Genomic DNA, 14,847 nt, shown 5'->3' with positions numbered 1-14,847 from the left:
GGCCCTGTGTTGGTGTCTCCTTTCAAAGGCGATGGCCATGGCTTGAATGTTTACATTGTTAATGCTCCAGGACCAGGTAATGTCAGGTTAAAACATGACCAATGTGCTCACAAGGCAGATAATGGTAGGTCATCTCTGCTCATGATGGGAAGGAGAGGGAAGGAAAAAGTTGGAAGCAAAGGTGGGAGAGGGAAGTGGATCTTTAAAAGAAAAGTGCATGACAGTAAGCCAAGATTCCCCTAGGATCCTCTTTGTCTCATTACCCTAGTACAAGGGTAGGCAACCTATGGCACGTGTGCCGAAGGCGAAACACAAGCTGATTTTCACACTGCCCGGGTCCTGGCCACTGGTCCAGGGGGCTCTGCATTTTAATTTAATTTTAAATGAAGCTTCTTAAACATTATAAACACCTTATTTACTTTACATACAACAATAGTTTAGTTATATATTATAGACTTATAGAAAGGTCTTCTAAAAACGTTCAAATGTATTACTGGCACACAAACCCTAAATTAGAGTGAATAAATGAAGACTCGGCACACCACTTCTGAAAGGTTGCTGACTCCTGCCCTCGTAAATCTGAAACATAATAGTGTTATTCCAGGGTGAGTCAATAAGGCTAGAATTGTCACAGTTTACCGTGTGTTCACCATTTGTGTGGAAGATGCAAGACAATCAGATGGTGAGCACTTGAGAAAATCTCATCTTTATCTGCCTAAGAGTGAACACCAGGCTGGAGGTGGGGAGTGTGCTAAAGTATCACAGTTTTGAGACTCTGCAGTTTTAAAAGAAGATGGTGCAGGATTTCTTCAGTTTTCAGCATGAGAATATGCACGACGGTCCAACACGTGTGTTTGAAATGCCTCTACAAATTTGGAGATGACAGCTAAATTTTAGAGCAGAAAATGGGTATAGTGTGCACGGATTAATTCAAACTTTTCAGTTATTTTTATATAATCACAAATCTTACGTGTTGCTTGGTAATATTGCATTTTGAAGCGGTTTTAAAGAATGGCTCATCTGCAATGATACATTTTCCAACAATTGCAAGAATAAAAAACTAATAATTTTTCCTGCTAAAGTGCTATGAGAGAGAGAGATCCTTACATTGATGTAAATATAATGTTAGGGACTTTAGCTCTATGCCCTAGCAGGGATTAGACATCCCTTATATGTCTTCTGTGCTGGGGTAGATACAGTTGGGTATAGGAATTGCTTTTGTTAAGACTCTCAGTTTTCTGAAATTAATAAAAGTTAGTTAAGATAAAGAGGCATCAAACAGGACAAAGTCTGTGTCCCAGCTGACAAGATACGTAAGATACAGGAGTGTAAATCCCAGGTTTGAGGCGGTGGGGGTTAGTGGATTGGTCATGAAGGGCTAAATACTCCCTTACAAACTCAGTCACAAGCACTAGAGTTACCAGTGAGAGCTTTGACTGAGTAAAGACTGCAGGGTCAGTCAGGCCCTCGGTTGCTGTTCCATGTGCTGTGTTTGCCCTGTTCAATGAGAGCTAAAGAAGGAACACCTCAAATGGGTCTGAAATCAAGTGCTGCATTACGCAATGCTGCAGTAGAAAAGAAAGGGAACAATTCTCTTGCTTAATATAGTTATAAATTCTTGTGTGTCTTTTTACATGGGAAACTAACCCCAGGAAGGCAGAATGCATGTTACACCCAACCTAATGGGAAAGACATCTCAGATGTGAGAGAGCAGCGTTGGCTTCTAAGACAAAAACACAGCCATTGTACAAAGCTTTTTTTGATTTTTTTAAATCAGATTGTGTTGAAGGAAACATTGGTCATAGGGCCTTGCTGATCTCAGTGATCGTTTGCAATATACTCCTGGTACTTCTCATCATATTCTGGTACTTCAGGTAAGTGGGAAGTATTTCAACTTTATCTGCTTCAGATTTCTTCCTAACATCACTTTTCCCTCCCCCACCCCGGCTTATGAACTGTAAAATTAAAAAAAAATTAACAGGAGGGAATTAGGGAACAATTAAAAACACATTGTTTTTATTATAGGGAAAAATTGTATATTTTGTTAATGTTAAAATCACAAAGTCATCAATATAATGTCCCATAAAATAGTTGGTCTTTTGTATAGCATCCTTCATAGAAAGTATGTCCTAAAAAGCTTTCCAGTGGGAAACAACACAGAGTAGTATACACTGAAAATTAAAGAAAACAATAGTGCAAAGACACGCTATAATAAATAAAGCTCACAACCCTTTAAACCCAGTGTACACAAGGTTGACACAAATTCACAAACTCTACCCAAAGAGGCAGGGAGATTCAGAAAGCGCAGATAAATTCATAACAATACCTTTTTTTGGTCATAAAAAACCCACAACATTCATAACTAAAAGGCGAGGGATTTACTACATCTCTGTTTTTAGGACTATTCTCTGAATTAGGGGTTTAAAGTTGGTACTTGGCTATGCAAAATTATGCTGGATTCCCCAGTAGATGATAGTCATCCCCTTTCATAGACCGAAAGCGTTCTAATGTTGCAAATAGATCAGAAAATAGTCGGTGATGAGACTAGCTCGTACTTTGGGTAATTGCTGGGGACTTCTGAATGACTAAAAATTAAATGTGAGTAGCGTTTTCTGTGTAGCATCTGTTCCTCATTGCACTGTCAACTAATTTAATTTTCACTAAAATCATAGGCACAAAAGGCAAGCAACCAGACCTCATTACTGCATTGGAGTTGAACAGGATGAGACTTACTTTACTCCAGGGGAAACCCTGAAAGACTCGACTCAATGGTCTCAGAGCACAGGAAGTGGGTCTAGTTTCCCTATGGTAAGAAAGGAATGTAATTTAGATACACACACAGAGTCCTGTGGCACCTTATAGACTAAAAAGTATTGGAGCATAAGCTTTCGTGTGTGGATACTCACTTTGTCAGATGCATGTAATGGAAATTTCCAGAGGCAGGTATAAATATGTAGGCAAGAATCCATCTAGAGATAATGAGGTTATTTCAATCAGGGAGGATGAGGCCCTCTTCTAGCAGTTGAGGTGTGAATACCAAGGGAGGAGAAACTGCTTTTGTAGTTGGCTAGCCATTCACAGTCTTTGTTTAATCCTGAGCTGATGGAGTCAGATTTGCAACTGAACTGAAGCTCAGCGGTTTCTCTTTAAAGTCTTGTCCTGAAGTTTTTTTTGCTGCAGGATGGCTACCTTTAAATCTGCTATTGTGTGTCCAGGGGGGTTGAAGTGTTCTCCTACAGGTTTCTGTATATTGCCATTCCTAATATCTGACTTGTGGCCTGTGCATTCCAGCTTTGTGCAAGGGTTCCTATGTTTTAGCATGAGAGAAGGAGATGGACAAAGAGAGATGAAACCCATGTTGTGGAGTATATTTAAACGACATTTCTTGGGATTTAACAGGTTGAAATTACTATAGCAAGGCAGATTGAGATGGTGAAACAGACCGATAAAGGTCGCTATGGAGAAGTTTGGATGGGAAAGTGGCGTGAAGAAAAGGTAGCTGTAAAAGTGTTCTTCGCCACTGAGGAGGCCAGCTGGTTGAAAGAGACTGAAATCTACGAGACTGTCCTGTTGAGACATGAAAACATTTTGGGTGAGTGAGTGAAATAAAAGATAGAAATGATGCCATTTTAAGTTTCTTAGTTATTCTTGCTAATAACTTTGTACTTGCTGATGTCCTTTTCTTCATGCATTTTGTCACCTGCCATGCTTTGCCATTAACCACAATATGCTTCTCTCCATGGGGCAGATATCAAAAAGCAAATCGTTTTAAGGCTCTCCATGCAGATAGGGAGTAACTGGCTTTGGGAGCTTGTAATCCCCAACAACCATACACCTGTTTTTCCCACCGGTGTCTGGGGTTCTTTTTTTAGAAAGCAAACTCCAGGCCACTGAACTGACATTTAAAAATGACACCATGTGGAACTGAAAAAGAAGAGACACTGAAGGCATTCTCAGGGTATTTGTTTAAAACTCAGTTATGCACATTGTACAGAGCTCTCTGTAAGGGGCGATGTGGAGCCACGCTGTGCTAGGGAGAGCCGTCAGGAGGTATGTCTCCCTTGTGGCTGCTGGATGTTTGTGTGATATTTCCCCACACAATTATGTCCCTAGAGTGACCAAGAACTGAGCAGACATAGGAACATAAGAACGGCCGTACTGGGTCAGACCAAAGGTCCATCCATCCCAGTATCCTGTCTGCTGACAGTGGCCAATGCCAGGTGGCCCAGAGGGAGTGAACCTAACAGGTAATGATCAGATGATCTCTCTCCTGCCATCCATCTCCACCCTCTGACAAACAGAGGCTAAGGACCCCATTCCTTACCCATCCTGGCTAACAGCCATTAATGGACTTAACCTCCATGAATTTATCCATTTCTCTTTTAAACTCTGTTATAGTCCTAGCCTTCACAACCTCCTTAGGCAAGGAGTTCCACAGGTGGACTGTGTGCTGCATGAAGATCATCTTCCTTTTATTTGTTTTAAACCTGCCACCCATTAATTTCATTTTGGTGATCCCTAGTTCTTGTATTATGGGAATAAGTAAATAACTTTTCCTTATCTACTTCCTCCACATCACTCATGATTTTATATACCTCTGTTACATCCCCCTTAGTCTCCTCTTTTCCATGCTGAAAAATCCTAGCCTCTTTAATTTCTCCTCATGTGGGACCCGTTCCAACCTCCTAATAATTTTAATTGCCCTTCTCTGAACTTTTTCTAATGCCAGTATATCTTTTCTGAGATGAGACAACCTTGCTTAACCGAGTGGTTTCTTCGACTCTTCCCTTGAACAAGCAAAGGACAGAGAGGATGTTTTGTTTTGTTTTTTTGGTGAAGTCCCTGTCCCCCTCGATCACAATTTAACCTTTAACCTGGGGATTAGACAGAAACCAGCAATAACTTTTAGCTTGAGCTGATCTTAATATAGCTTTGGAATCACTCAGAGTAATTGTTGCACACTTTTTTCATGCAGTATAATCCACATTTTTAATACGTGCTGATGCAGGCATGGTTCATATCCTTACTAACTGAATACAATATAGATAGAATAAAGAAGTTGAACTTTGTAGCTGAAACTCACAAGTGGATGAGAGAGAATGTAGAGTCGTGTGTGGTGTTCAAAAGCCCCCAAAAATATTAATCTGAAAACATTTCCTCCCTCCCCATAGGGTTCATTGCTGCGGACATTAAATGTACGGGGACTTTGACCGAACTGTATCTTATCACAGACTACCATGAGCATGGCTCCCTGTATGATTATCTGACATCCACTCCCTTGGATCCAAAAGCCATGCTAAACCTGGCCTATTCTTCTGCTAGCGGCTTGTGCCACTTGCACATGGAGATCTTCGGGACTCAAGTCAAGCCAGCTATTGCCCACCGGGATCTGAAAAGTAAGAACATCCTAGTGAAAAAGGATGGAACCTGCTGTATAGCAGACCTAGGCTTGGCAGTTAAATGGTTTAGGTGAGTAAAATGAGGTGCATTTCTTTGTGGGTGAATTTTTCCTGCCCCCAGGCTTGTTAATGTCAGCAATAAAATGGGTGTTTTTTAATTGAAAGGGATCGGAGAGATACCACGGTATCTTTTTGTATCATTGACATGCATCCGACGAAGTGCGTATTCACCACGAAAGCTCATGCTCCAATACATTTGTTAGTGTATAAGGTGCCACAGGACTCTTTATTGTTTGTGGGGTGTAATATGTATGATACACCCTTATACTATACTAGGGGCAGGTACAAGTCTGTGACATCTTACGCCCATTTAACTTGCACAGTTTCAGTTTTATGCGGTTAGCAAAAACAAAAAAAAGAGAAAAATAACAATTTTAATATCGTACTTGTAGTGCGGGCAATTCCGCCCGCCATTACATTCAATGTAATTTTGACTAGACACGATTTTCGCTTTACGCTCTGACTGCGGAACGTAACTTCAGTGTAAGATGCAACAGACCTGTATATTATATATTGCATGTTTATAAACAGCGGTTTTGTATTTAAATGGTAGTTCTAATAGTATTTGCACACAAATTCCATTTTCAGTAAGTTGACCTTAACAGACAACCAATTAATATTACTGTATGCTGAAAACAACATGTTAAGAAAACAACATTTAATGAAGATTTGATTGGTATCGCCTGCATTAGCGTTAAGTCTAATGCTAAACAAAATCTCCCAAATGTTGCCAGGGTCCCTATTGAGTCTTCTCTCTGTTATGGTTCTGCATTTGAATGCTTAATACCACCTGAGGCAAGTAAGCCTTTTAAGAAGTTGGGGGCTGGTCACAGTCTGTACCTTTCTCTAGAAGAACTGTTCCATTAAGATTATGCATTATTTTTGACCTTGTTCAAGAATGATTTTTGTTTGAATTTGTTTTTTCTCCATATCCAGTTGGGTTTTCTGAGGTGATTTTTTTTCAGATTACTTTTTGTATGTTTGATTCTTCTTTTTCTTTTCCTTTTAGTGATAAAAATGGGGTGGACGCAGCACCTAAAAAACTGGTAGGAACAAAGCGCTATATGGCTCCTGAGGTGCTGGATAAAAGGTTGAATAGGAATCACTTCCAGTCATATCTCATGGCCGATATGTACAGTTTTGGACTCATCCTTTGGGAGGTAGCAAGGAGATGTGTGTCAGAAGGTAAATGGCAAACATATTGTTGGTAAGTGGGACGTGACTTTTCCTTGTAGCAGCAAACTCCATTTATAACCTGAAGCTTCAAGTTCCGTCCTTTCTTTCTGGGTAGTAGATTTTGTTGCAATAAACTAAGCTGGGTAGACACTTTGGCAGTCCTGAGCCTATTCATTTCTGCTTCCTTGCACTGAGGGCTTGTCAGCTTCAGTCTTAGTTTAACAACAAAGATTTACACTATGTTTTAGTAGCCTATTTAAAGATGCAATGATTCATTCCTGTGGTGGGAACATGGAGCTAATTTGTGGGTTTTTTCAGGGAAGGTCTACACTGCAGCCAGGATTGACTCTCTGAGATCAATCCACCAGTGGTCAATTTAGTTGGTCTAGTAAAGACCGACCAGATCGACTGCAGATCGCTCTCTAGGCAACCCCTATATCGTAACCCTGATGAGAAAAGTAAAGTAAGTCGATAGGAGATTTTCTCCTGTCGCCCCCCACCCCCACCCCATGGTGTAGACCCCACGGTAACTCCACCTAACGTACGTCGACTCCAGCTACATTAGTCACGTAGCTGGAGTTGTGTAGTGTAGGTCAACTTACCGTGATAGTGTAGACATAGCCTCAGAGTGGTAAACATTTCTGCTGGAGTAGGAACACTCTGCTGTTTGAGCAGAAAGAAAATGAGGTGATTTTGCTTAGGTGTTACAGTTGACAAATGATTTAAACAGACAACTATTAGGCAGTTGACTGTTGTTCTGTCTCTGTTATCTTTAAAAAAACACAAGTTGCTTCCGTGGCAGGCAGAAATGCAGCCAGGATGCAGGAATTAGTAAGAGGGAAGAGAGGCACCTATTCAGTCATCACCATTCCAACATCATCCTGAATTTTCCTTGGACATCTGCTATCCAAGTACAGAATGAGGCCCCGATATTACAGTTGGATGCCATATGAAGTCATTGAGGCTCTCTGTAGGCCCATGAATCCACCCATGTGTATCACATTGCAGGATCAGGTCCAAAATCCGCTCATGCTCAGATTGTGAGATCTGGATCCCAAATGGTATTATTACAGGCTGCAAACCCAGAAGAGCAACAAAGAGTTCTGCGGCACCTTATAGACTAACACATGTATTGGCGCATATGCTTTCATGGTTGAATACCCACTTTGTCAGATGCATACTTCATTTTCTTCAAAAAGATGACCCCCTCTCCAAAGCAAAATAGAATAGCTCACATGGCTAATACTCTTTAAGCCTGGTCTACACTGGGGGAGGGAGGGGATTGATCTAAGATATGCAACTTTAGCTACGAGAAAAGCGTAGCTGAAGTTGATGTATCTTAGATTGACTTACCTCCCGTAAGAATCAATGGCCATGGCTCCCCTGTTGACTCCGCTTCTGCGGCTCGCTCTGGCGGAGTTCCGGAGTCGACGGGAGCACGTTCGGGGATCAATTTATCGCGTCTGGATGAGATTCGATAAATCGATCCCCGATAGATCGATTGCTACCCTTAGATCTGGTGGGTAGTGTGGACGTATCCTTAGTGTCTATGCTGAGCAACACAGAGGTAAGTGTGACTGGTAGAGTCCAAAAGGGTGTAGTTGATATAGTCCAGACATCCTTAGTCCCCTGGGATTTTTATCCTGCAGTTATGATGCATCTGGAAAATGTTTCTTTCAGGAATAGTTGACAAATACCAGCTTCCATACCATGATCTTCTGCCCACCAACCCCTCCTGCAAGGACATGTGGGAGATCGTGTGTAGAAAGAAGCTCCGTCCCGCATTACCCAGTAGATGGAGAAGTGACGAGGTAAGAAATCCTTTTAAAATAAAGCAAGTTTTATTACGTTGCCATTTATCTGTCCTCAAAACTGTTGTGATTTCACCCAGAATAGACACGTGGGATTTTCAAACATAGCACTGTGCCTGTTAGGATCAGTGAGATGGTTATATTTGATTTTAGCACCTGCCATGTTGCCCCAGAACGGAAGGGCCACTGAGGTAGATGCTCTGATTCCCTGAGGAGCTGGGCTGAAGTCTTTTCAGAAAGACGTGTTATGTTTTTCCTACCGACCGGAATCACATCGTGAAAGCACGCAGACTGTATGATTCAGCTCTGCTCTTATGCATGTTTTCCCTTTCCCTTGTCAGAATTACTGTTAAAGAGTGGCTGGCCGGAAGCTCAACCTACTTGCAAAATTACCCGCTGCGTAGTGTACTGGGGACGACTGTTTGTTTTAAATCAGGGCAACGATTGTCAGTGGCCCTTTTTCTGAGAGCCCTGGTTCTGTTGCGATGGGGGCAATCCCAGGTTTGCAGTCCTGAGGGCATGATTCCAGTAAGTTTCATTTTACCATCTGTACACAATACCACAGCGTCCAGGAATCGCAGCCAAAACCCTCACCTAGTACACTTGTTTAGAAATACAGCTAACGGGCTACGTTGCGGTCCACTTGCCTTTACACTGTACCTTTTAAAAAGGAGATTGTATTGTATCCGCATCCGATCCGCCATCCGCAAAAATTCAGGGGGGGTGCGCTGGCAGCTGTGAGGTGTCTGCGTGGAGTCAGCAGGCGGAGACACAGCTGGGCGCTGCTCTTGGTGCCCCCCCCCGCACCATGGGCAGGAGGAGAGTCCGCTGCAGCTCCCTGCCTGGGTTCCACGCAAGCGTGGCCGAGGGGAGGGAGGAGGCCTGTGGAGCTGCACTGGGGCTGCTTGGGGGCCCCCGGCCAGGGCAGGTGGAGGATCCGCTGCTGCTCCTCACTGCCGCCTGCCCAGCTCTTACCATGGCCAGGCAGCAGCTCTGAGCTGGCAGCTGGGAGGAGCCTCCACTTACCCTGGGCCTGAGGCCCAAGCAGCCCTGTTGTCCCTGCCACTGTTCCTCACAGCTGCCTGCCAGCTCTGACTGTCTGAGCCCTATGCAGATTTGTAGCCACAGCTGCGCTGCTATCTGCAGAAATGGTCCGCGGATCGAAAGCGGCTACTGATGGATTTGCAGGTCTCTAGGTATCGATGCATCTCTTTGCCTGCACATGTGTATGTTTCCCCTAAGAATGGGCTCTAGGAAACGGCATTCCCAAGCATACTGGTGTTTTTCCTTTAGGGATGCTGGGTTTGAGGGGAGGGGAGGATCTGAACTCAGTCCTCTGAGAATTTCTAATGAATCAAAATGGCGTTTCTGCTCAGTAGAGCAATAATGGATGTACCTCAGACAAACTTGCCGACTGACGATGATGCTCTGCGGAGGTCACTCATCTTGTGGAAGGGGATAGTGTAGTGCTGTTATTGTAGCAGACAGGTGTGGTTTGGGAATAGCAGCTTTCGGTTGAGCGTTTGGCAGTTGGATCAAAGATCTCAACTGCAAGAGTTGTAAGCGGTCAGAGAAGTGGGGCGTGGGTTAACCCCCCCTCCACTCCCATCCCTGGAAATTTGAGTACTTGTTTAACAGTGAAGGAACCACCTGTCTCGCACTGCTGCTGACCAAAGCCTAACGGGGACTTCATCTTGGGAGTCAGGCAAATGGGAAGTTGTGTTGTAGTGGGGCTGGTTAGAAAGGCTTTAGCGCAGAGAACTAAAGAATCTAGTCTGGCTGCTACCACCCATCAGGTGCTGGGCAGGCTTGCTGAGTTAGCTACTCTTCTCCGAGCAGTTGGCATCACCAGCTCCAGGATGGGGACCACATTGCCAGGTATCAAACCTAGTAAATTAGTGCATGCGACCGCATGGGATCCCAACCCATTTTTATCTAAGACACTTTCAGAAAAGATTCTGGCTTCGTTGGTTATTTAGTAAATGCTGCTGCGCTTTTATGCTCTGCACCCACCTTTCCGACCTGTGCTGTTTCACTGTTCTTGCCATTAATGAAGGAGGGTTCATGGAGGTGGTATCAAGGAGTGGTGATGAACAGGGCCATCCCTAGGGGTGTGCAGAGCCCAGACATCACCCCGATTCACCCTATCCAGGGGATGGCTCTGGTTACAGGACACTCCTATCTAGGGCCCCTCTCAGGCCGCTAAAGCCTTCCTGGCCTTATGCAAACATCAGGAAGGGTTTTTTCCAAAACCATTTTTTTTCAAATATAGCAACAGGGACTTGCAGTGATTTAAATCCTAGAATTCACCCCAGTGCCGATGGCCTGCGAGGGCCCTCTGTGACGGAGCAAAGAATAGGCAGAAGAGCTGTGCATCACGTCCTCTGTACCTCCTTTCCCATGTCAGGAGCAGTGATTGTCCCCCAGTGGGCCGGCACAAAAGAAGGAATCGTTGTGGCAGACAGCAGACATCGACCAGATCGTCTCATACTATGGGGATAAGAGTAACATAGAATAGAGTCGGGTGAGTGAGAAGTCCTGCAAGACGACTCAGTGGGACAGCAGCTGGAAAAGCTGCCACGCTCAGGCTGTGCTGAAGCCTGGGGTCACTTTGCAGGCTGAAAGAGTGAATTCTACCCTATCGTCCGTGTTGCATTCCAGATCCAAAGCCCTGCTGCACAAGGGTCATGCAGCCCACATTAAGGGGAAGTTATCAGAGAGGTTTTCCTTAGCATTCAGGGAAGGGAGATGGGAAAAGTGCTTTTCTAATGTTGGATTTTTGAACCAAATGTGGAGCCCAGTTTGTTATAAATGTTCAAATTGAGTGACCTGCTGAGAACTGCAGTCAATATACAGAAAATGTCATCCCATCCAGCGTGTACCTTTCTTTGTGGCATAGCAGCTGGCATCGCCTTTAGAATACACTGCAGTTTTTCGGGACAGCAGTCTTGCATTCCAGCTGACCCAAGTATGAGCCTTTTTAATCTTTTCTTTCCACAGTGCCTGAGACAAATGGAAAAACTCATGACAGAGTGTTGGGCTCACGACCCTGCTTCTCGGCTCACAGCCCTGCAAGTAAAGAAAACACTTGCCAAAATGATGGAGTCACAGGACATTACAATCTGATTCAACAAAAGACATCTCTGGTGAAAGCCCATCCAAAACGACTTTCCCTTGTGGTCAGAGGACATGAAGAGGAATCAGAAGCATTCACTAATATGGATCCTGAACACAGTCATGCTTCAGAGCAACTGTGGATTTAACTAACATCTTTTGAGGAGAGGAGCCTTTGCAAAATCAGCGGCCTTTGACACACAAGACCAGAAAAGGCTCGACTGCTCCTTGTTTGCATGGGGAACTACCATTTCAGTAACTGGTTGGAGATTATGCATGTTGTTTTCTGTGAAAGCCCATTATTTTTATTTTATTTTATTTTTGATTGTTTAAAAGAAGACACTGTTTTAAATTTTTATGAAAATGAAACTTATCGTGAGAAGTAAAGACCTATATTGTTACATTAAAAAATCAGAAGAAACTGTGCCTGAAGATGAAAGTAAAGTGACTTTTTTTTTATTTATAAAAAGATTTGTATGCCACCAGAAAACAAAAATATTGAGGAGCGGCTCTGAAGTTAAAAGAAACTGTCTTAAAAGCTACCTTCGTATAGAGACTACTTTTCACAGTCTCATGTGTTCTGTTCTCTCGGTGTAGATGTACCCTGATTAGAAAGCTTCCCTATGTAAAGGTACTACTTTCTTGACTTTCTGCCGGTGGCCTGTCACAGGCAGAACTTACTAAATTGGAGAAAAACAGAAGCCATGTAGCAATGGCAGTTCTGTGGGCCTTGTGGTTTTTCATACACCCTTTGGATTTCTGGTTTCTAGGATAAGCCAAAGCACACTTTTTCTAGCCTTTTTTACTGAAAAGTAAAGAATTTTGATGTGAAAGGAACAGGTTCACTCAAGAACGAGTTTAGTTCATCTTAACGGCCTTTCATTTACCAGAGAAACCACTGGTGAGTGAAGCTGCTGTGAACCGCATATGAAAATGTTGCATAGGAGACACTTATACACAACACGAGTGAGAGTTCCCCTTCAGCATGTAAAAGAAGCATTAACGCTTTTAGGAAAAAAAATCCCGTTTATTCTGGGGGACTATTTGTTGTTACTTTTTTAAATGTAGTGAGACTTCTTAACTTCCTGTTGATAAGGACTGAAAGGAGGGAACTGCTGAAAGTTAGTTGATCGTGCGGTTTGGATTTGTTTAGGCAGAATTGGACCCAGTGCTGCGTTTCTCTTTCAACCAAAACCTCCCGCTGCAGTCAGTGGAAGAGGTGAGGGGTGGGCAATCTGGTCCAAGCTTTCGCCCATTATGAAGTGTTACTGTTTATGAAGAAAAATTCCATGGTTACTGCACAAAGAAACATTAGTTCTCAGAGTCCCTTTTGAAACACTGTTTGAATTATTTCTTAATTCTGACCATTATCAGGTCCTATCACTTTTTTTTAAAACCTAGATATGCATAGAGAATTCTTTTTCTAAAATGCATACAAGGTGTGACATTTCTAACTTTAGGAAAACATTTCCCACAATATGTTTTTCTTCTCCAGTTATGTTTAATAGAAGGTATTTGGGAGAAAATTAACAAAAATTTGAGCTGAACGCTTTCAAAAATCTGAGACCAAAGTTCATTCCCTAAATCTGCGTTTAGATGCAGGAACAAGAGGCCCGATTTCCAAGAGCACTCAGCCCTTTTGGAACAGGCCACTGATTTTGAACACCTAACTATGGATTTAGAGCCTAATGTTAGGCTCATGGTTTTTTTTAAATCTTGGTGTGAAACTTTAGCGTTCTTGTTACTTTAAACAGCCTTTGCACTAACCTCTGGATCTCTGGGTGGCATTGCTCAGTCATGGAGTCTTCCACCTGAGGACTTGTAAGTCATAGTGCTTTCATAAGGAAAGGAATTGTGTTTCCCTTTTTGGACAAAACTGATTTATTTGTATCACCCAGGTAAACGTCATTTGAGTTCCGCTTCATGGCTTGCCTCAGTTATTTATAGGTTGAAAAATTATGACTTCATATTTTAAAGCTGATAAAAATGTGCAAAGTTCAAGACGTTTGAACAGAAGAGTTTCAGTATTGGTTAAGCATTTTCTAAGGTCAATTTCCATGGGCTTCAGTGGATGATGCATATGGTTATCTGAGAGCAGGATCTGGCCTTCTAAAGCAGTGGGGTTCTGTGCTTTTCTTTACTGAAATGTTTGTTTTCCAAAGTGGAAAGAATAGCACAAACCCTTTCTCTTTCTTCTCCTGTGTGCACTGAGTCTAGACAACTGTACTATAAATTACCCCTTTTGTGGTGTCACCATTGGTGATTAGATAATAGTGGTTAAAAATGCAAAGCCCCAAAGTAATTAACGACAGTAGACGGAAATGGGAAAGGAAATGAATCAGCGATTGAACAATTCCTCATATACTGTGCCTCTGCAAATTATTTTAATCCTGAGGTCCTCGCTCAGATGAATAGAGAGAAATTTGTCAGGTTGAATAATAACCGAGGGACAGATCCTGGTCTCTGCCACCGCTCTAATTCCTCAGTAACTCTGATGAATGCAGTGGAGTTAAATCAGCTTTTGCTGCAGTAACAGACAGCAGAATTAGGTCATGAATAAGAAATGCCCAAAGAGGGGAAATACGTTAATCTCCATTTTGAGGACAGCGAAGGTGCTAGAGGTAATCTTCACAAGTTCCACCAGTCATAGCTGTGTGAGTTTCCAGCAGTAATCCCCAGCAGTATAGAGATGAACATGCTGCAGGGAGGGTTCTCCCTAACAACGACCCTGCAATGACCCACCCCAAAGCTGTGAGGCCCAGACCTTGCTAGTTCTCCTGCAGATGGTATCCCAGGTGGTTTTTCCTTGTCCATTTTTCCCCAATAGAAGGAAATGTGCATCTCATTTATGTTAAAATATTCCATGTTTTTTTAGTTTATTTTTCCCAGACTTATCTTAGAGCGGCTCAACTGCCATTGTTCTGGTGATTGGCAGGCACAGTGCAACCTCGCTGTTCAGCAGCTTTCAGATAGACTCCTCCAAGCGCCCTGAACCAGATGCTCTCAGTATGTAGCAAGGGAGAGAGGCCTCGCGCCAGCCACTCGCTGATTGTCCCAATGAGTTCCCAAGGATTTTAATTTTTTTGTTCATGAAAGGAAGGGATTCTAAGATGCCGGTTGGCAGGTCATAATATTTGTTATGTTAAGATGTTCAGGTTTATATGTTATAGATATAGATATATTCAGTTGGGAGTTAGAATAACTCTCATATGTGGATTAAGAGGAAAATATTGTGGATGATAAAGCACTAAATGAAATACAATATTTATGAAAATGCACAGATTGAC

The 14,847-nt window shown here is 42.8% G+C and overlaps 1 protein-coding gene across 1 annotated transcript in view; it reads left to right on the top strand.

Annotated features, from left to right (window-relative positions):
* LOC115643598 (bone morphogenetic protein receptor type-1B-like) overlaps window positions 1-11,572 on the top strand; it is a 36,068-nt gene extending 24,496 nt beyond the window's left edge. The window contains exons 7-13 of the mRNA XM_030547610.1: window positions 1,778-1,874; window positions 2,673-2,808; window positions 3,400-3,592; window positions 5,172-5,469; window positions 6,469-6,644; window positions 8,316-8,446; window positions 11,447-11,572. Of these exons, the coding sequence (XP_030403470.1) occupies window positions 1,778-1,874; window positions 2,673-2,808; window positions 3,400-3,592; window positions 5,172-5,469; window positions 6,469-6,644; window positions 8,316-8,446; window positions 11,447-11,572 (1,157 nt within the window). The remainder of the gene's footprint in view (window positions 1-1,777; window positions 1,875-2,672; window positions 2,809-3,399; window positions 3,593-5,171; window positions 5,470-6,468; window positions 6,645-8,315; window positions 8,447-11,446) is intronic.
* The last annotated feature ends 3,275 nt before the right edge of the window (window positions 11,573-14,847 follow it).

The sequence above is a fragment of the Gopherus evgoodei genome, unplaced genomic scaffold (genome assembly GCF_007399415.2).
Source record: "Gopherus evgoodei ecotype Sinaloan lineage unplaced genomic scaffold, rGopEvg1_v1.p scaffold_63_arrow_ctg1, whole genome shotgun sequence".
NCBI lineage: Eukaryota > Metazoa > Chordata > Testudines > Testudinidae > Gopherus > Gopherus evgoodei.
This window is presented reverse-complemented; position numbering and strand designations above follow the sequence as displayed.